At 37.6% G+C, this 21,098-nt stretch overlaps 1 protein-coding gene across 2 annotated transcripts in view; it reads left to right on the forward strand.

The window, feature by feature from the left end:
• The window catches only part of ankrd12 (ankyrin repeat domain 12), a 103,100-nt gene that overhangs the window by 81,052 nt on the left and 950 nt on the right, over nucleotides 1–21,098 (forward strand). The window contains exons 4-13 of one of the 2 annotated variants that reach the window (XM_056445801.1): nucleotides 489–560; nucleotides 5,501–5,647; nucleotides 7,431–7,634; nucleotides 9,993–10,135; nucleotides 10,222–10,369; nucleotides 10,694–15,213; nucleotides 15,301–15,399; nucleotides 16,205–16,348; nucleotides 18,329–18,424; nucleotides 20,671–21,098. The exon at nucleotides 20,671–21,098 is cut by the window's right edge and continues 950 nt beyond it. In XM_056445801.1, the coding sequence (XP_056301776.1) occupies nucleotides 489–560; nucleotides 5,501–5,647; nucleotides 7,431–7,634; nucleotides 9,993–10,135; nucleotides 10,222–10,369; nucleotides 10,694–15,213; nucleotides 15,301–15,399; nucleotides 16,205–16,348; nucleotides 18,329–18,424; nucleotides 20,671–20,856 (5,759 nt within the window). In that variant the 3' untranslated portion in view covers nucleotides 20,857–21,098. The remainder of the gene's footprint in view (nucleotides 1–488; nucleotides 561–5,500; nucleotides 5,648–7,430; nucleotides 7,635–9,992; nucleotides 10,136–10,221; nucleotides 10,370–10,693; nucleotides 15,214–15,300; nucleotides 15,400–16,204; nucleotides 16,349–18,328; nucleotides 18,425–20,670) is intronic. The other variant, XM_056445810.1, reaches the window with a different exon arrangement.

Here is a 21,098-nt window from a genome sequence, read left to right on the forward strand (position 1 = left end):
TTTCCAAAAATGACGCTGTTTTAGTTAAAAACAAATACTGTAGCTTTTCAAAATTATTATTTTTTATTTTATTCCTTTTATTTCTTTTTTGGCCAATCTGATTCTGTAAACTTTTATAGGATTTTATTTACTTTTAATATACTATATACTTTTTATATATTTAAATCTCAGCTTTATTTCCAATATTTTTGACAGATTTTTAAAAATAACTTTAGTTAAAAACAAATTACTGTATCTTTTGTTTTGTTTTGGAATTTTTGTTTTGTTTATTTATAATTTTTTTGCCAATCTATGATTTTGAGGGCTTTTTACGTCTAGTTATTTGAACCGAATCCTCAGTGGCTCTTGAATATTCATCGCGGAGTCTTTAAATCCAGTGCTGTGATTTGTGGTTTGAGTGAGGGGGCGGAGCCTGTGGGGGGTAATCAGTGCTCTCCTCTCGAACCCTGAACCTCTGTCCTCCTGCGCTCTCTGCTTCTGCCCTGTAGATGACTCTGACCCGGGGCAGTCGAGCGATGCGTGGGGAGAGAGATTACTTCCTCCCTGCAGGATATACGCAGGTAAAGGCCAGTCTGAGATGCCTCACGCTCCCGCTCTCGTCTTCAGTTCTTTCTCTAAGGCTACGTTTACACTAGTGCATTTTATTTTAAACATACACACTCAAAAAATGACACTGTTTGCTGTTTGTTTAAACTAAATTACTGATTTAATTGAGCTGAAACAACACAATTCTTGAGGGTTGTTTTATGGTCAATCCACTTAAATTTGTAATAACTAGTAAGTTAACTTAATTCCTTCATGTTGCCCCAACACAAATTGATTGTTTGGAACCCAGCATTTTTTTACAGTGCAGTGCTCGACATAAATATGAGCACCTAATTTTGAAAATAGATATTTCTATTCATTTCTATTCACATTTAAAGGTCCCGTGAAATTAAAATAATGTATTTTTAGATGTTAGTTTCAGTCTGTTACTTTTCAGGATGTCTATAATAGGCAGGGTTCCTACGGGTGCTGGAAATCCTGGAAAATGCTTGATTTTTAATATAGTGTTTTCAAGGTTAGAAAAGTGCTTGAACCTGCTTTATTTGAAATTGCAAGCATTTTGGTTGGGTATGCGCATGAAATTTTATCTATGTGACCTCAAAATATATTTGGGAGCATTTGGAGTGTATAAATTGTTCCCGTGCGACCAGTTTACATGGCAAAATGTTCACCGCATGCATGTGTTTATGGAGCTAATAATATGCCAAAACAATCTGAATTTGAATAGTGTTCATTTGAATTATTAACAATTGTAAGTTAATAAAACTGATTATATGCTATTAAAGTGTTTTGAATTAGAATTTCTTAACTTGATTATTGAACATCTGAAATTTAGGCAGACTTAATCTTTTTAAAGTCAGATTTTTATTGACATATTTTCAAACTTTTTTGGGGGGGTTCTGAATTCATAGACTACAGATATTCGTTTTGTAAAAATACAGTTTTAAGTTTACAAGATGAAGAAAGTCAGAGCATCAAATTCAATATTCTAAAATTCAACACCAGAAATTCTGATTGTGAAATTCAGATTCAGCAGAAAGTACACTGAAAAAAATTATTCAAAGATGATTCCTTGGATTTACTAAATTTTTTTATGTTACGTGGTTGTAAACAATTTATTTGTGTTGAATTTAAACAAACAAATTAAGTTGATCATTGCTCAATTTAATTTGTTTGTTTAAATTCAACACAAATAAATTGTTTGCAACAGTTTTGCATGCAACACTTTTTCAGTGTAGGTCAGGGGTCATCAACAGGGAAGAGGAGGCGATCACCGAAAATTCTAACTAAGCGTTTTGACCAATCACAGAGCTGCATGAGTTTGCTGGCATTTGTTTGGCTCGGGAGGAGACCATTCTTCTTCAGATTGACTATCGGGGGTCAGTTATTTTCAGTAGTTTGTGTAATAAACATACATGCTTCAGTAAACCAAATTCATATATTTAATTCTAAATTTTTTTTATTGCTAAATTTGTAATTTTATTAATTTAACAGGGACAATGCTCATTAATAAACAGTGAGACTGTAAATAAGCCAGAGTTAGCCACGGGGGCTAATTTTCATCTGTTGCCCCCTGCCAGATTTTAAAAGGCAACCTAAAATCAAAAAACACATGATCACACATACAGAAGCAGTAAAGTTACAGATGACAACAGGATAAAACGTGTAATAAGAATTTCTTAAAATGTTAGACAGAAGAATTACACATTCAGTTGCATCTCATTTCTTAATCAAACATACTTAAGCTTTCAGTGTTTTGAGGGATAAAGAGCTGATTCTGACCTATACTGTAACCTTATCTTGTAGTTAAGTAATTCAAATTCAAAATATTTTTTCAAATGGCATATAATAATCAGTTTTATTAATTTACAATTGTCAATAATTCAAATGAACACAATTCAAATTCAGATTGTTTAGGCATTTTATTAGTTCCATACGTATTTAGGAGACATTCACCCAGAATGCATCTTTGCACCTGAGACGCCAAACCAATGACTGTAAAAATAAATAAATAAATAAAATTAAAAAATTAAAAATAGCAATGCACATGAAATATCATGAACGACTGGTCATGAAAGTTTGGTACTACACCCAAACTAAATCTGACTGTAAGCTCATTTTTTGAGATATCAACTTTAGGTAGAAAGAGCCAAATTCCTCCATCAGAGATGAGACCTTTTATCAACATTTACATTTTAAACACGTGGCAAGAGGAGTGGGATGCATTGGAAAATAATAAATTGCATGAAATCCAACCTGAAATCTCAAACCGAATTTTAAGACTAGATTTGATCATGTTATTTTTACCAGATGTCGTATTGGGCATACAAGATTAACCCATGTTTTTTTGCTCAAAGATGAAGACCCCACTCAGTGTTTGTGCTGCAAAACTCAGCTTACTGTAAAACACATTTTACTGGACTGTCCTGCTTTTAATGATTCTAGAATGATTCATTTTTAATGAAATGAACTCTCTTAAGGACATTTTTAACAAAGTGACACCAGAAAAGATTTTAGAATTTTTATCATATATTAACACTAAACATCTTATTTAACTTGTGTATTGATTTGTTTGTTGTTCTTAATTGTTAATTGAAAAATTATTTAATATTGAAATGTTCTTGCCGTGAAAATAGCCTTGGTTGCTGACATGGAAATAGATAAAAAATACATTACATTGGATAAAAGCGTCTGCTAAATGACTAAATGTAAATGTAGGTAGAAAGAGACCAAGCTTAACACACTTCATCCAATAACTGAACTTTTAAAAATTATATTTTTTAATCATTTTGGGGTGGACTATGCCAATAAATCTATGCTCTAAAGTATTTAACAATTTAGGTTGAAATGTCATATTGTGTTTTTTAAAATAGCACAATGGATTTAAATGTGAAAAAGTACATACAATATATATAAACGTAATTGACCACGGTGGTGGAAAAGCGTAGAAATGCAACTTGAAAGTGCTTGAAAAGTGCTGGAATTTGAAGTTGGACAAGGTGTAAGAACACTGAATAGGGGTGCAACAATTGTAGATTGCCAATTATAGATAGTCTGAGGAGTAATCACGGTTTCATGGTTATTATGCATTCATTAATTTCAAAACACTACCAGTTTAGAAAAATCACATGAAAACTCCGAATATTTTAAAGTGTTTTTATTGCTGCTCCTAAACAAATAATACAGCACAAAATAATAATAAAAACAAGCAATAGTCCGTTTCTCTTTGTACTTAAAAATAAGTAAAAAAAAAAAAAAAGGTTTAGATTTTTTTTTTAACATAAAATAAATAAATGAAAATAAGAATAAACAAAAATGTATTTGTCTAATGTAAATCTTAGCATCATTTTGGCTTAGTATTTCCCTTTTAAAGAGAACAAATGTAGTCCAGGGTTTCTCCAGCTTTTAAAAGTCAAATATAAGACTTTTTAAGACCTTTTAAGACCACTATGAATGAAATTTCAGACTTGGACAAAGCTAATCGCTAAGGATTTTTTCTAATGGCGCAGTTAAAACATAAAAAAAATTAAAAACAATTTAAAACAAAATTAAACCATATTGGCAAATAGAGTTAATAGATAAACTTTTATTGAGATGGAATGTTATTGATTGGATGGGTGTTGACACGATTGGGTAGCTTTACATGGACATAAACCTGTTTAAAATTAAGACCCACAATTTTTAAGACCCCGCGGATACCCTATAGTCAATGGCTGCGAAACCTCTGTCTGAAAGGCACTTGATCAAAATTGTTTGCTATTTTCATATTACATTTTTTTCCTCTTTGGAGTAGAAATGTGTAAATTCAATACAAAGTATGAGGCTGAATGGTCATGCAGTGCGCTCGTGACATTCTGTCAACTAGGTGCACCTGAAAAGCATGAGAGCGTCGATCCTAATATGAGTGCGCAAGCCATTGAAAATAACAAACTCGCGCGCACAAAAGACACGACATGTCGCTTAGTTAATAGCCTCAGCCATAGTTAATTCAGTGTGCGTGCATATTAGCCTCGGTGTACATGCTTGGAACTTTAATCTAGCACACAGTTGGCATAACTTTTAGTTGCTGCAGTATTGTTCCATGCAGAAACGCAGTGTTAAGAAGACTTTACGATTAATTAACCGTGACGAATTAAAGCGTGATTTAATAGTGAATATGGTTAATCGTTGCATCTCTAATCTATAAGCTAGTGTGCTCCAAAATTTGCGTTTAGAAAATATAAAACTGATATAGACATCCAAAGCTTGCAGATTAAAATTACACACTTTACCTCTTCCCTATAAGGAAAAACACTAACAATCACGAATGCATGATCACATGCTGTCATGGCTTTGCAGTTATAAAATGTGATTTATAAAGGAAGTCTGTGGGGCAAAAACAGCCCCCAACACAACGAAAGTGTAGTCAATTCGAACAGTGCTGACATTGTACATTGTGGATGGAGATCGTTTCTGAAAACTGCCACTATAGACAAATACATGTTATTATAACTATAAAATGCAGTGTTCGATTGAAAACGCACTAGTATAAACGTAGCCTGAATCTGTCTCCTCCTGATCCTCCGTCCGTGGCCTGAAAGCAGTCTAGTTTTCATAAGCCGCATGACCTTGTCTGTCTGCAAGCCTTTATTTTTTCCTCACATCACTCAGAGAGACGCTGGATGATCGGTTGCGTCATTTGATGTACAGAGATGTCTCGCGTATTCGCTTTTTACGATGAAAAGCGCTCCGTTTTTAAAGAAGCGCACACACACTGACACTCTCTGGGTGTTTCTGCTGCATCTGTTTTAATCGCATGCCTCTCACAGAGACTCATGGGAGTGCTGTTAGATGGTAAATGCATGTCCGTTAGGCTGGAAACTTTCCTATAGGGCATAAATTGCATCAGATGTGGACGTTTTTATTAATGTTAATGCAACGTTCATCATTTTGTTATTGTTGTTGTTTGCTGCAGACAAAGATGGACCGGATAAGAAGAAGGTTAAGAAGGAGTCGGGGGGTAAGAAGTCGACACCAGTGAATATTTTGTTCGGCTACCCTTTATCAGAACGAAAGCAGATGGCACTTGTCATGCAGATGACAGCGAGAGACAACAGTCCAGGTAGGAAAACACTAATGCTGACACTCAGTTAATCGTTGCACTGTTTTACACTGAGCTACAAGTCATCTCTGATATTTTCTGGAGCGGATTTCTTGTCTTTTGTTCATGTCAGAAGCCAATATTTAGTTAAAAAATAGATGCATTTTCAGTATTAATCAGGCTAAACAGTCTCTGGGTCATTGTGTGTAAAGATTTTGGACACTTTTAATGCTTCCTAATGGTTGGCATCATTTATAAAGGCTGATTTATGCTCAACACTAGTTCGCTTAATCCAGGGGTCACCAAACTTGTTCCTGGAGGGCCGGTGTCCTGCAGATTTTAGCTCCAACTCTAATCAAACACACCTGAACAAGCTAATCAAGGTCTTATTTGAGGCAAGTTGGAGCTAAACCCTGGAGGGACACCGACTCTCCAGGACCGAGATTGGTGACCCCTGGCTTAATCTATTAAGTGCGCGCGGCAAATGTGGACAAACGTCATTGCAGTGTTTGTGGAGGTTTCGCTTTGAGTGTGAGCGCGACATGCTTTTCTGAAAAGCTACTCATTTAGAGTCATTTGAGTATTTTAATTTGTTTCTTTACACCAGTGGTCCCCAACCTTATTATTACCTCGGACCGGTCAATGCTTGACAGTTTTACAGCGGACTGTGAGGGGAGGTTGAGTTGGGTCTGGTTCGTAGGTTGCTTGACGAAGATCAACCCTTTTCCATTGCTGTCACTCTGATACAAGTTTTATTCATGAAGAAAATTACAGAGCTCTGCAGTGTTTGGGTATTCCGTGTTTGTCTGAGATAATTACTCTACGGAAATATGCATATTCCATACAAACTGAAGCTGGTCGGTCAGTTTTTGTCATGTGACGCGCGGTGCGCTTGCGGCATTCATTCAACTGTGTGCGTCTGGAAGGCACGAGCGAATCACCTCGCTTGTGCGCAAGCCGAACATCTCCAATAACGAACTCTAGAAAAGACACGACATGCGAACAACCCCTAAAAGGCCATGGTCATTTGGGATCTCCAGCTCGTGATCTTCTTGCACAGACATGCTGGATTCACTTGATTTGTTGAGAAATGGTTGTGTATCCATTCCTTGGTAGTTCGTGGGTTCCTTAATGGGCCTTTTCAAAGAAACTTTCCAAAGACGTCTGTTTTTTACTCATTTTGCTGCTTGTGGGTTAAAATTGGGCACTCAAGTGACTGAGATGTAACCGAGAGAATACAGTCATTTTTCAAAATAAAGGATTTTTCTGAATAAAAGATTGTTCAGACTCAGATCATAAATAAAACGGAAATAATTAATGATTTCTTGTGCTGCCCGGTACCAATCGATCCACGGACCAGTACCGGTCTGCGGCTCGGTGGTTGAGGATCACTGCTTTGCACCACTGCAAAAGATAAATTACATGACCTCGCATTGTTTCCATGTCACTTCCCGCGTATGTTTGGTTGTGATATGTAGTTTGCGGACCGAGACTAAGTTGTCAGCGTTTCTCCTATTGTAAAGTCATGCATTGTGAAACCCCCTGTCCCCAATCCATCTTGCATCGTAAACACAGCAGCGATGCAATGCTACCCCAGATAGTCATGCAGTCTGAAAACATCTGACTACTTTGAAAATCATGCAGTCTGAACTTGACATAATGTGCACCTTTTGTACAGCTGCTTTGGAACAGTAATTATTGTGAACGGCGCCATACAGATCACTTGAATTGAACTGAATAGTCTTGTCAGGTCAGATGGTCAGTTCAGATAAACGTATGACTATAATGTTCTCGTTAATCTCAGATACCACACCGAGCCACCCGTCTCAATCTCCAGCGGTGCAGAAGAAGATCGCCAGCAGCTCGTCCTCACGACAAAAAGACAAAGTGAACAAACGCAACGAGAGAGGAGAGACGCCTCTGCATATGGCAGCCATCAGAGGAGACGTCAAACAAGTGAAGGAGCTCATCGGCCTCGGAGCGGATGTAAACGTCAAAGATTTCGCAGGTGAGGCGCAGTGTTTATTTAGATTTACAAGTGTGCATCACATGTCGATTATCAGCGTTTTTCTGATTGCTTATTACTGTGTTTTAAACGACGATTTAAATGAACTTCTAATCAAAAGAATTGAAACAAATCATTTAAAATAAAATGGTCGTGCTGCAAATTATCGATAAACAGTCAAAGTTATTCGCCCTCCTTTGAGTTTTTCTTTTTCAAGTATTTCCCAAAAGATATTTAATAGAGCAAGGATTTTTTCACAGTATTTCCTATAATATTTTTTCTTCTGGAGAAAGTCTTATTTGTTTTATTTCAGCTACAACAAAGGCAGTTTTAAACCAATTTTAAGGTCAGTATTATTAGCCCCCTTGAGCAATATTTGTTTTGGATTGTGTACAGAACAAACGGTCATTATACAATGACTTGCCTAATTACCCTAACTTGTCTAATTAACCTAGTTACGCCTTTAAATGTCACTTAAAGCTGAATACTTGTATCTTGAGAAATATCTAGTCAAATATTATGTGCTGTCATCATGACAGAGATAAAAGAAATCAGTTGTTAGATTTGAGTTATTAAAACCTATGTTGGGGAAAGTTAGTTTAGAGCGTAATCAGGGCTTGACGTTTAACACTCGGTAGTGATGCGTGGATGGCGGTTATGTCTGCGGGCGCTGCAGATAATCCGCAGGTCGGCCGGGTTGGGTAATAAAAAAAATGTATTATGCTTAATTGCGGGTGGATGTACCGGGACATGGCAGTGTACCGGCGAAAAAGCAGAGAGTGGACTTAGCAGAATGAGAAGATGAGACACCCAAAAAAATGAATGAAGTGCAAGAGTACTGTTCAAACTTTCAGTTAGAGGAGTCATCAGAGGAAAATCTACCATTGTTCTGGGAGAAACAAGATCACTTATTTGTACGACCGCAGCGCCTTGCAAGGAGAATTTTGTGCATTGCTACAAGCGGCACGAGAAAACGCTCATTCAGTGCAGCTGGCAGCGTTTTGGAGGCAAGGCGTAATCTTTTTGCAGTGCAAAGAGAACGGCCAAGTTAACATAACATAGCTGATGTTTAGGCTGAAGTGGCACCCTTTTTGTTATCTTGTATCTGTAAAAGCTAATATTTCTTATTTTTTCTTTCTGTATCTACTTGAAACTGAAGAAAATTTTAAAACGTGTAAAATCAACTTATTTTACTATCAGAGATGCGCAGATTAGCTCACTGAATCTGCTGTTAATATCCACTGTGACCTGTCATAGTGCCTAAAACAAAGAATTAAATTATAAAAGTGACGATCTGGTGCGGGTCGGGTGCATATACATGTATAAAGTGTGTAGTGAGCAGCCTTAAAACAACTAGAATAATTGTAAACAAAGCTGACTACTTCACAGATTTTGTCTATTGCAGGTTATTTTTTAAGTACGTAACTCCCGCGAATAACGAGGGACCACTGTATTTTGGAAAATACTGCTTTCTGGCAACCATTAACCTCTGTAGTAGGATTAAAAATTACTATGGAAGTCAATGTGTGACAGCTGTGGTGTGTTTTGTTAGACTGCACAGAGCAGCATTTGAACAGAAGCCTCAAATGCATTTAGTCTGATAAAACAGTGCTGCTTTTTCTTCACGTGATCATGAGCAGAATTTTGGAGAATGAACTCTCATAATTTCATACTCTGTTATCAAAATAAACCATTGTTTGTTGTGAATATTTGCCCTCTAGTGGCGAAAATTATGACATACTGTGCCTTTAAAAGTGGGATCATAGACGTATTGTTATGTTCAGTTCACTCATTCATTTTACTTCAGCTTAGTCCTTTATTTATCAGGGGTCGCCACGGTGGAATGAACCACCAACTATTCCAGCATATGTTTTAAGCAGCGGATTCTTTTCCAGCCACAACCCAATATTGGGAAACACCCATGCACACAAATTCACTAACAAGCACTCATACACTACGGGCAATTTTGTTTTACCCAATGTCTCTATAGCACATGTGTTTTGACTGTGGGGGAAACCGGAGCACCCGGTGGAAACCCACACCAACATGGTGAGAACATACAAACTCCTCACAGATATGCCAACTGTCCCAGCCAAGACTCAAACCAGTGACCTTCTTGCTGTGAGGCGACAGTGTTAACTATTGAGCCACCATGCCGCCCTATATTCAGTTCACTTAAGAGTTTGTGTATAGTTCATAATGATTATTGTTTCTAAGCATTGTCGTAGTTGCTATAGTTTACATGTATGTTACTCCCCCCATGTCCCATAACGCTTTATGGGAATTATGGAAAAAGGTGGACAGAGTTAAAGAGAGTTTTCCTTCAAGTTGTAGCTCATATTGGTGTGGTATTTTCTTAAGGTTGGACGCCTCTCCATGAAGCCTGTAACCTTGGTTACTATGATGTAGCGAAGGTTTTGATTGGTGCAGGAGCAGAAGTGAACACGCAGGGATTGGACGATGACACGCCACTTCATGATGCCTCAAGCAGTGGACACAAAGACGTGAGTTTTCACACACACACTGACACACTGAGTATCTTTCTGACAGTCTGATTCACTGCAAGTTGTATTTTTGGCATGTTCTATAGATTGTAAAGCTGCTCTTGCGTCATGGAGGCAATGCTTTCCAGGCCAACAAGAGAGGGGAGAGACCGGTTGATGTTGCTGACTCTCAGGAGTTGGAGCAGCTACTCAAGGGAGAAATCCCACTCTCAGAACCAGAAGACAGCTCTTCAGGTATATCCAGAGTTCTGACTGTGTAGTTACATTGCTAATGGTCCCTTTTCACAAGTCAGTTATTATGTGTTTAAGGGTCATCAGCATCTTAAATCCTTGAAAGTGTTTAATATTTTAATATTACACTTTGGGTGTATGACCAAACAAAATAAAAGCACTATATAAATACATATTACATTACATAAAGCTCAAATAAGGTTAAAACAAGAGGAGCGTTTGTAAATCCTATTTGGGTGACTATCCCTGTAATGAGTATTTTACTTCTTTTACATTTGATTTAATAGTGTTTTAATAATTCCCTTTTTCGTATTTTGTTTGTTACAGAATCAGAGGACCCATCCTCAGTGAATCCATCCAGTGTAGACGAGAACCTGGAGTATTCTGATGCTGAAAAAGACTCTGACTGTAAATCGACAACTGTCAAAGCCTCATCGTCCATGTCAGGGCTGGATGAATACGAGTTTAAAGATGAGGAAGAGGAAGAGGACCTCAGTAAGTCACTAAATGAGCGACACCTCTTTAGGCGAGAGCAACGGCAAAAGGAAAAGGAGGAAAAGGAAAGAAACCACTATGCTTCAAAACAAGGTAGCAAAAGCGACCAGTCCATGCTGGCTTGCAAGTCTAAAAAAACAAAGGCATCCCGTGTCTACTGCAGTTCAGACAGTTCAAGCGATGAAGCCGAGGTGCCAACGGAAAGAAGGAGCTCACCCACTAGGTCAGTCAGTGTGGATGGACTTAAAACGGACAGTAGATCGAAAAAAGAAAGCTTGACTCTAACGCCAGTGGAGCAGAAAGAAAAAGGTAAACAGAAGAAAAAGAACAAGAGCCAAAGCAAAAACAAAGAAAACCAAGAAGTCCGAGAAGAAGGGAAGGAGAACAGCAAATCCCTTCTGTTTTCCTCTCCGACTGTGTCTGATAATTCTGACAAGGGTGTCAGAGAAGAGGACTCTTTCAAAATGTCATTCAGTGCAAAGGATGACACATCGGTTCACCTATTTCACCTGTCTGTAGTCAAATCCCCAAAGCTGAACCACAGCCAAACCGACAAGCAGGCAACCCCGCTGAAACAGGAAAACGCTAAGACATGTGTTTCAATCGCTGATGGATCTTGCCCTGGGGACGGCATCAAATATAACCACTACACAGACTCTGACTATTGCACAGAAGATTCCAGCAGTAAAAGCTGCAAACATAAGGAAAAGAGCAAGCATCATCACAAGGAGCTTAACTTGGAAGGAGATGACGGCAGTTCGAGTCCTTTTAAAGACAGCAGTTTAAGCAACAGTATGGACAGCTCTGAGGGTGCATTTAGGAAGACTGACAAAGATGGGAAAGTTGTAAAAAAGCACAAGCTAAAACACAAGGAGAAGGAGAAAGAGAAGTATAGGAAGGAGTATGAGGCAGAGAGGAATCGCCACCGGCAGAAAGAGCCACGCAAGGAGGGACATAGGAACCTTGAGTTTGATCGAGAGTTCTGGAAGGAGAACTTCTTCAAAACTGATGAAAATGAAGAACCTGTGGGCAAAAGTGAGATACTTGCTGGTGGATCTCCAGTAAAATCCTCAGACTCGTCACCTGTTAAAGAGGAAAAAGGGGCATCGAAAGACAAACATTCAACTAGTAGCAGTAACAAGGACAGGAGGCCAAAAGAGGAAAGAGATAAAACCATTAAGAAGGAGAAAAAAGAGATTCCTCTTAAAGAGGAGCGAGGAAAAGAAGATGAACCTGATGACCGGACTGATGGTTCTGTCTCAGTACGAATTTCTGATGGCTCACTACACTTGTCAGAAGAAGTGGATGAGAAACCAGCAACTTGTAATTCAGCTGACCAAGAGCAACTGGAGTCTCCAGAGAAGAGCTCTCGAGAAAAAACTGATAAGCGACCACCAACAAAGGATCGGGAATCTGAGAAGTCTGATAAGAGACACTCGGATAAAGATAAGAAGGTAAAATCTGAGCATTTAGCTGACAAACCTGAGCTCCACAACTCTACAGATCGATGGAAGGAAAAGGAGAAATTAACAAATATTTCACATTCGCCCAATGATAAGAGTCATAAAGAGGGTGAAAAACTCAAACCAATGACTCCGGTGAAGAAGCATGAGGAGAACAAGAAGAATAAAGACAAGCTTGATAAAAGAGCTGAGAAAGAGCACGCTTCTGGTGACCACAGAGACAAAGATAAAGATAAAACAAGTTCTGAAAAGAAAGGAAAAGCCCCTGAGAAAACCGCTGATCATGGAAAATCTGACCGTAGTAAAGACAAAGAACGGGACAAAGATTCTGACAAGAGGAAAAAAGATAAATCAACCACTCCATCTTCCTCTTCCTACTCTAATCTAAAGTCATTACTGGAAGAGAAGAAAGGTTATGTTTGTGAGAATAATAAGGTTGTCTCATCTAAATCAAAAGAAGAGGTAACCAAGCCTTCAGAGAAAGATCGAAGAGAGAGGGACCGGGAGTCTGAAAGGCATCGAGATCGGGAACGAGATCGGCACAAGGAAAAGGACAAAGATCGATCTCAGTTTAACAGGGATGGCAAAATTAGCAAGCCGAAACCAAGTGAAGTCGACTCCAAAACTAAGGTTGCACCTACTCTAAAGGATACTCGTCCCAAAGAAAAGAGGCTGGTAAATGATGACCTCATGAAGACCAGCTTTGAACGCATGCTCAGTCTCAAGGACCAGGAAATTGAACAGTGGCACAAGAAGCACTTGGAGAAAATTAAGCAGAAGGAACGGGAGCGGCTAAAACAGCGTCCAGGAATTGACCCCGGGAAACAAAAAAACAAGGAAAAAATAAAAACATCCTCTTCATCCACTGAGCCATGTCTAACCAAGGAACTAACTCGGTCAAAGAGCTCAGAAGCACCAGATGGACAACGTGAAAAGATCTTAAAGGATGCCACTAGTGTAAGAACTCTCTCGCTAGATGCGAAAACCTTCGGGAAGAACGGTCCGATAATTGAAAACAATCAAAGTCGATCTCCGAGACCAGAGATTGAAAAATCTGGCCTTATGTCAAGATCAGTATCAATGATCTCTGTGGCAAGTTCAGAAGACTCCTGTCATGCAACTATTTTGACACCTAGACCAACTGACCAATATGATTCTGACATGAACGTGGAAGCTTTAGATTCGCAGCCGCCTTTACTTCAGTCTTCCCTTATTGTACAGTCCTCCAGGTCGCCTAGTGTTCATGATAAAGATAGTAGCAGTCTTCCCGAATCATCGGCTCTCTGCAATCGCACACCATTGGCAGGCAGGCATGCATCCCCATGCTTAAGGGCTATTCTGGATGAAGAAGCCAAGGTACCAACAACTGAAACAAAACCCACAGAAGAATCTCTGGTAATCAGTATTGCATCACAACCAACCAGCGAGCAATCTCAAGTTCATCTAACTGAGATTAGTGTGCCACCTGTTCAGGAGACTCTGAGCAGTCAAAGTCTTACTAACTCTCTTCCAGAAAGTGAAATTCTGTCTAGTAATGAAGGTGATTCCACATGTCAAGTACAACCTTCTCAGGCTAGTGTTAAAGACATTGGTTGTCTAACACAGGCAAACAGTGTGTTTCAGAGTCATTTGGAAGAGCAGAACAAGTCTTGCACCACTAATAGTCAAATAGAGCATGCAAGTCTAGGTCAACTTGATGTACCTGGTGCTGTGAAGACTGAGGGAATCAACAAGGAGACTTCACTTGCTGTTGCATCATTACAATCTTCTCATACGTCAACTTCATCATCAGATTCCAATTTGCATTCGAGTAGCCAGCAATGTGAGACTAGCTCTGTTTCCAGTGGTGAACAGACACTGACAGCAGACACTGGTTTGAGAACAGAGCAGAGAGAAAAACCTTTGGTTGCTTCAGAGTACAACGAGGACAAGGTTGGGGAAAATGTCACCAAAACTGATTGCGCAAGCACTCAAAGTACATCTACAACATTCTGTAGATCCAGCTCTGAGGAATCTACTAAACCACTGCTGAAGGCGACCAGTGTTCAGGAAGATACAGAAAAGGGCAATGAACATGTGCAAGAAGAAAGTACCCCAAGGGTCTTCATTGAGCCATTGGTTACATTCGATGCTCAACCAGAGAAACAAGACCTACATTTGGCTTCGGTGTCAAATGTTTCTCCAAAATGTTGTGCCAGTCCAGAAAAGATCCCTGAGGAGCCCATGGAGGTATCAGAAGAAGTTTCAGATAAGAGTCAAATCACAGAAACAGATGAGGCTAAAGTCTTGTCTTCAGAAGAAGGTGCAGTGATTCAAACTCCATCTGAAAGTAAGGCTGACTCAGAAACGCCTGACCAGCTAGACGAGAAGTCTATGAATTCTGACACTCTGGCTAATGTAGAACAGCCTCAAAGCAGTGCTCCTGTCCACCCTGATCATCAGGCAGAGCCAACCAGTGGAAAAACCTCTGGAAGTTCCTCTCCGATATCAGTCATGGACAGAGATTCAGATTTATCTGGGGCCAGAGCCAAAATCAGACTTCTTGAAGAAGAAGCTGACATTCAAGCGACCCATCCAAGAAAACGAAAAATGCCTAGAGCATCTCCGCTAGCCCAAGCAAACCTTACAGCTCAGCAGGTCAGAGAAAAGACTCAGCAGTCCCTGGCTGCGATTGTAGATGCACTGAAGCTTGAGGAGATCCAGCCTTACCAGACAGAGAGAGCCAACCCATATTATGAGTACTTGCACATTCGCAAAAAGATCGAAGAGAAGAGGAAAGTCCTTTGTAGTGTCATTCCTCAAGCGCCTCAGTACTACGACGAGTATGTGACATTCAATGGGTCCTATCTGCTGGATGGAAACCCTCTCAGCAAACTCTGCATCCCAACAGTAAGCTGATCTCCACTTACAGTATGTGAAAGTAATATTTACTCAAGACTAAGGCAAAAAATGTCTCACTGTTCTTCCGTTTTGTAGATAACGCCTCCACCCTCTTTACCTGAACCACTAAAGGAGATGTTCAAACAGCAAGAGGTGGTGCGGATGAAGCTGAGACTGCAGCACAGCATCGAAAGGGTAAGTGGAAATCAAGAATAGCTGGTGTTTCTTTTTATAATTCAGTTTTTATTTATTATTATTTTTTAACGAATATATTATGTTTTACAATAACCAGAAGGATCGATTTAACAATTATTACCACTCTATATATTCCACACACCCAGTGCACTTCAGGAATTACATGATAAATATAATATAGGCCAAGTAATTCACTAACATGGCCTCAATTGACATTCCTAATATTAGATGAAGAAAAGGTTTTCCTGAATGGAGTTTCACAGCCTCCTAGTGGTATGTGATGGAACTGCAGCAGATTTGTAAAATCTCTAAATAATAAAGCAACATTACAAAAATATTAAATTGTAATTCATGTGTCAAAATTAACATTATTTCCAAAAAAGGTTTAAAGTATAGAACTCAAAATGTTGATAATGTAAAAAAAAACATTTCATAGTTTCAAACAGGGCTGAACAATGTATTGTTTGTGCATCGATATTGTAATGTGTGTATCTGCTATAGTCACATTGCATGATTATGAGATTTATTAAAGGTTAAAGATAAAGAAATTATTCTTTTTTTATTATTATTATTTATACAATGATGACCAATTTCTGTACTTTAATACTGTGTTAGACTCCCCAGAAAACCATAAAGTTTCAAATATACCAGTTTAGTGCTGGTAATTCTACATATTTTACTGATGCATTTTTTACAAAAAATATTTTAAAATAAAAGTGTAAATCTTTTGACCCTGTTGAATTATATTCATGTTTAAAAGTATTTTAGTTAATTAATGAATTAACTCTACAATTTGCTCTTCCAGGAAAAACTGATTGTATCCAATGAGCAGGAGGTTTTGAGAGTTCATTACCGCGCTGCAAGAACACTAGCCAATCAGGCGCTTCCGTTCAGTGCCTGCACAGTCCTATTGGATGCCGAAGTATACAACATGCCTCAAGAAGTCCAGGTAAGGGATCACATTATGATACATTGGCTTTAAATTAAAGTAAGAAATATTTTTAAACTCAAGTTAACACTGCAGCTTGAGGTAAGACTGCAATAACATGAATTTTTGTATGAGGTAAAAATCGTAACGCCATAATTTTGGTTCCAGGTTTCACTTAGAAATTGCAATTAAATTAAACTGTAACTAAAATTATATTGAATTAAACATTTTTAGCTTTTACTGTCAAACATGGGTTCCTTAGAACAATATTACAAAAGTGTGTTTTCCAGAATCTGACCCAAATTGAATAAAGTTAAGCTGAACTTGCTTTAGATCAGGCTTCTTTTTAACTTTAGAAAGTCTTGTTACATACAGGTTGACCTTATTACAGATGGGCAAATAAGTATTGAACGCGTCATGTTTTTTTTTTTCCTGGGAATTATATTTCTAAAGGAATAGAATTGAAGCAGTCTTTTTTAAAAACCCAAACAATACAAACATAAAAATAAACAAAACAAAAAAATCTGAAAAATGAGTTATGTGTAATAACAATGAAATGACAGACGGAGAAAGTGCTGAACTACTGAAATGTAATTAATTCTTTAAATAAAAGGCTTTTTCGGTGCTGCAGCTTAAAGTCAGATGATTGGCTAGGCCAGGAGTCGGGAACCTTTTTTCAGCAAAGAGCTATTTCTGATTCTTTTTGGCAAATGCATTTTCTTAAAGAGCCACGTGACTTTATATATATATATATATATATATATATAATATTGGTAGCATAATCTGATATACAAAATGTCAGGACACCAGAACATGACGTTACTCAGCGGTTACAGTAAAAAACCATGAAACGTCATTATTCAGTTTGCTAACACCACTGACATTCAGTTCACTTCACTATTATGTGCCAAGCGAAAATGACTCACTCTGTCTAATCTTCAAGATGAGCCCACAGTTACCTCTTTCGTCATGTTTTCTGGCTGACTTCAGATCGCTTTGCATCTGTCTCCTGATCCATTCGCGCAGTTTCATCTTCTCTTGATCAGGCTCATAATCAGATTTAACGTACTCATGTTTAAAATATATAAATATATGCTTGACTGCCTCTGGCATTTTGAAAACACGGTTATTATTTAGGTAGGCCACTATGCCATTATTTATTTTCGCTGCTCACTGCGTGTGAAACAACAATCACCGACCAATGAGAGTAATTGTAAATGTAAGAGCTGATTGGACTCATTCACATTCTCTCTCTCTCTCTCTGTGTCACACACACACACACACACATGCAGGTATTCAACACTCACCAGTTAACTCACCAGTTTGCCGATCGCAAAGTGAAGAGCGAGAGGGGGGGGCAGGGGATTGGGTCGATTGAGCGAGAGGGGCACCTCAGCCAATGAAGGCAAAGGGGCAGTGGCTCTAGCTACCGGGCCACCCCCCTGTGCACGGCCCTGGAGCCACATATTTTGGTCAGAGAGCCACTTGTGGCTCACGAGCTATAGGTTCCCGACCACTGGTCTAGGCCATTCTACAGCTTGATTTTCTTTCTCTGAAAGCATTTGAGAGTCTCCTTGGCTGTGTTTTGGATCATTGTCTTGCTGAAATGTCCACCCTGGTTTCGTCTTCATCCTCCTGCTGATGTAGATGTTGGACTGAAGCAGCTGATATTCATTTACGCTGAGGAAGGGCAGAGGGTTGCTGAAGAACTACTGAGAGATTTCAGCTGCTGTCTGGGCTTTCACTGCCGAACTACACCTCCCTTCATGTGTTCAATACTTGTTCCCTGCGTCATTTCGTTTTATTAGGCATACATTTGTAAACTAATTACATTTGTTTTCTTTGCATAAATGGATTTATTTGGTTCTTACCTACATCAGGGGAAAATTTCAAGTCAACAGCACCTTTAGAGATATATTTTCTTAGAAAAATGTTGATGTTTTTGATACTTATTTCCCCCGCTGTATCCCTGTTTGCTTTAGTTCATCTTTTTTTTTTCAGGGTGATGATGGAAAGACGTCTGTTCGAGATCGGTTCAATGCGAGGCAGTTCATGTCTTGGCTTCAGGATGTAGACGACAAGTTTGACAAGTTGAAGGTACAAAAAGAGAACAGAAATATGACATCAAATGGACACATACAAAACAACCAGCATCTGTAAAATATGTTTGAAGACTTTAAAATATATTAGTTTTACAGCATCAGAAAATGAAAAAAAAAACATCAGGCTAGCAGTTTTGTGAGCTCTGTACATGTTTAAGCAACAGTTATGATTGTAAATTATATATTTATTACCAATGTTGTCAAGAATATAGCTAATGCTGCTGATATGGAATAAATAAATCCCTTTAATAGTACCATTTGTGGCTCACTGTACAGTTTAAGTCAGAATTATTAGCCCTCCTGAATTTTTTCAAATTTTATATATATTTGACCTTAAAATGGCTTAAAAAAAAAAATAAAACTGCTTTTATTCTAGCCGAAATAAAACAAATAAGACATTCTCCAGAAGAAAAAGTATTATTAGACATACTGTGAAAATTTAACTGCTATTAAAATATATTATTAATTAATCAATCCTCTCGTCATAAAATGTATTAAGTTAAATTAAATAGTCAGGCCCGTAGCCAAGGGGGGTTCGGGTGGTTTGAAAGACCAAAAGATTGATGATGATTATTATTATTATTATTATTATTATTATTATTATTATTATTATTATTGTTGTTGTTCTTATTATTATTAATATCAATATTAATATTATTATTATTAATACTGTTATGAATATTATTATTATTGTTGTTGTTGTGTTGTTTTTGTTGTTGTTACTATTATTATTATTATTATTGTTATTATTATTGTTGTTGTTCTTATTATTATTAATATCAATATTAATATTATTATTATTATTAATACTGTTATGAATATTATTATTATTATTGTTGTTGTTGTGTTGTTTTTGTTGTTGTTACTATTATTATTGTTGTTATTATTATTATTATTATTAATATTATTAATATTATTATTAATATTATTATTGTTATTATTATTAATATTATTATTAATATTATTGTTATTATTAATATTATTATTAAAATTATTATTTTTATTATTGTTAATATTATTATTATTATTATTATTATTATTATTATTAATATTATTATTATTATTATTATTATTATTGTTATTATTAATATTATTATTATTATTATTATTATTATTATTATTATTATTATTATTATTATTATGTTTGAATTTTTCTTTTTCAAATGGCCCAATTCTGACTGAGGAAAGTTGAATGTGCTGGCCAGTTTATTTGCCTGTAGGCTTTAGTTTTTAATTTAAAACAAGTTTTAACAGATTTCTAAAAAAAAAAATGTACTAATAGATGATAATAAATTTGTATTTTAAATGTAAGTATCTTTTTCATATTCATTATAAATTATTATTATTTATAAAACTGTAATATAAATCTTGCAGTTTAAATGCACACAGGCCTGATAGTGTAATGTTAAAAGAATGTTTATTAATTGATAGATAAAGAGTTTATTTTAGCCAAAATGCAAATGAAGCATGTCTCATATATCAGTATTGATAAAGGATGGAGCACAGGCTGTAGTTTTTCTGACAAATTGTTTCAAATTGGACATGCTACTCTGAGAGATTAGGAGAACTGGCAGGGATCATACACTTTTACATGTAGCTGTTTATTCAGCTGTTAGTTTTCAGGGCATATTATGCACAGACTACATCAGCCTGCTATAACGATAGACTGTGCATTAAAGTGGGAAAAACACGAGCATTAACGGCATTATGATGGACTCATTCAGTGGCCAACTAGAGTTTATGTGTCTTACACTTTTCTTTGAAAAAAGCTCCTTATGTCCACCTTCTTTTGCTGCCGCCATTTTCACTTGCGTGTGTCACACACCTTATTCTTGCACGGGAAATTCACCTGCACAATTTAGGCGCTCGCTGTTTGTATCTTAAGCTGCTTCAGCCTCTCACGTTACAGCAGGGAAAGGCAAAGCCAATCATAATGATCATATGTGTTTGGGGGGCGGTATGACCAGAGGAGAGAGCGTGGTTTAACCCTTTCTGCACATCTAGTGTAATATTGACAGCGCAATTGTTTTTTTTTAATGAATTAAATTATTGAAGGGGACATTTTAATAGTTGGTGGATATTGGTGGGGATGAATCTCCTCCGTCCACCCTAAATCTATGCCCCTGCCTTATGGCAACAAAAAAAAAGAGAATAGTCGAGTAGTCGTGCTATTCATTATGATCACATGAAATAATTTTGCCTGTACCTGTTTGACTGACCTAAACCTCCATTTTCCTGCAGACGTGTCTCCTGATGCGGCAGCAGCATGAAGCCGCAGCGTTAAACGCAGTTCAGCGTCTGGAGTGGCAGCTAAAGCTACAGGAACTGGATCCCGCCACTTACAAGTCCACCAGCATTTTCGAGATTCCCGAATTCTACATCCCGCTCGTGGAGGTCAACGACGACTTCGACCTGACGCCGATATGACCTGCTGAAGACATCAACACATTTTCAAAGCTATCGGACCACGTCAAGAGATGAGTGTAGGGTGAAACACGAAGCACTTGATTTTGAGGGTGTGCGTGCGCATGTATGTTGTGTGTGTGTGTATGTGTGTGTGTCACAGACGCTCCAGATTTATAATAAAATAGATAAGGAAAAAAAAAAGCGCTGCACTTCCAGGCTACCTGTCGGTTTAGTCTGTGTTGGTAGTTCTGGTTCGACCACAT

The sequence above is a fragment of the Danio aesculapii genome, chromosome 2 (genome assembly GCF_903798145.1).
Source record: "Danio aesculapii chromosome 2, fDanAes4.1, whole genome shotgun sequence".
Taxonomy (NCBI): Eukaryota; Metazoa; Chordata; class Actinopteri; order Cypriniformes; family Danionidae; genus Danio; species Danio aesculapii.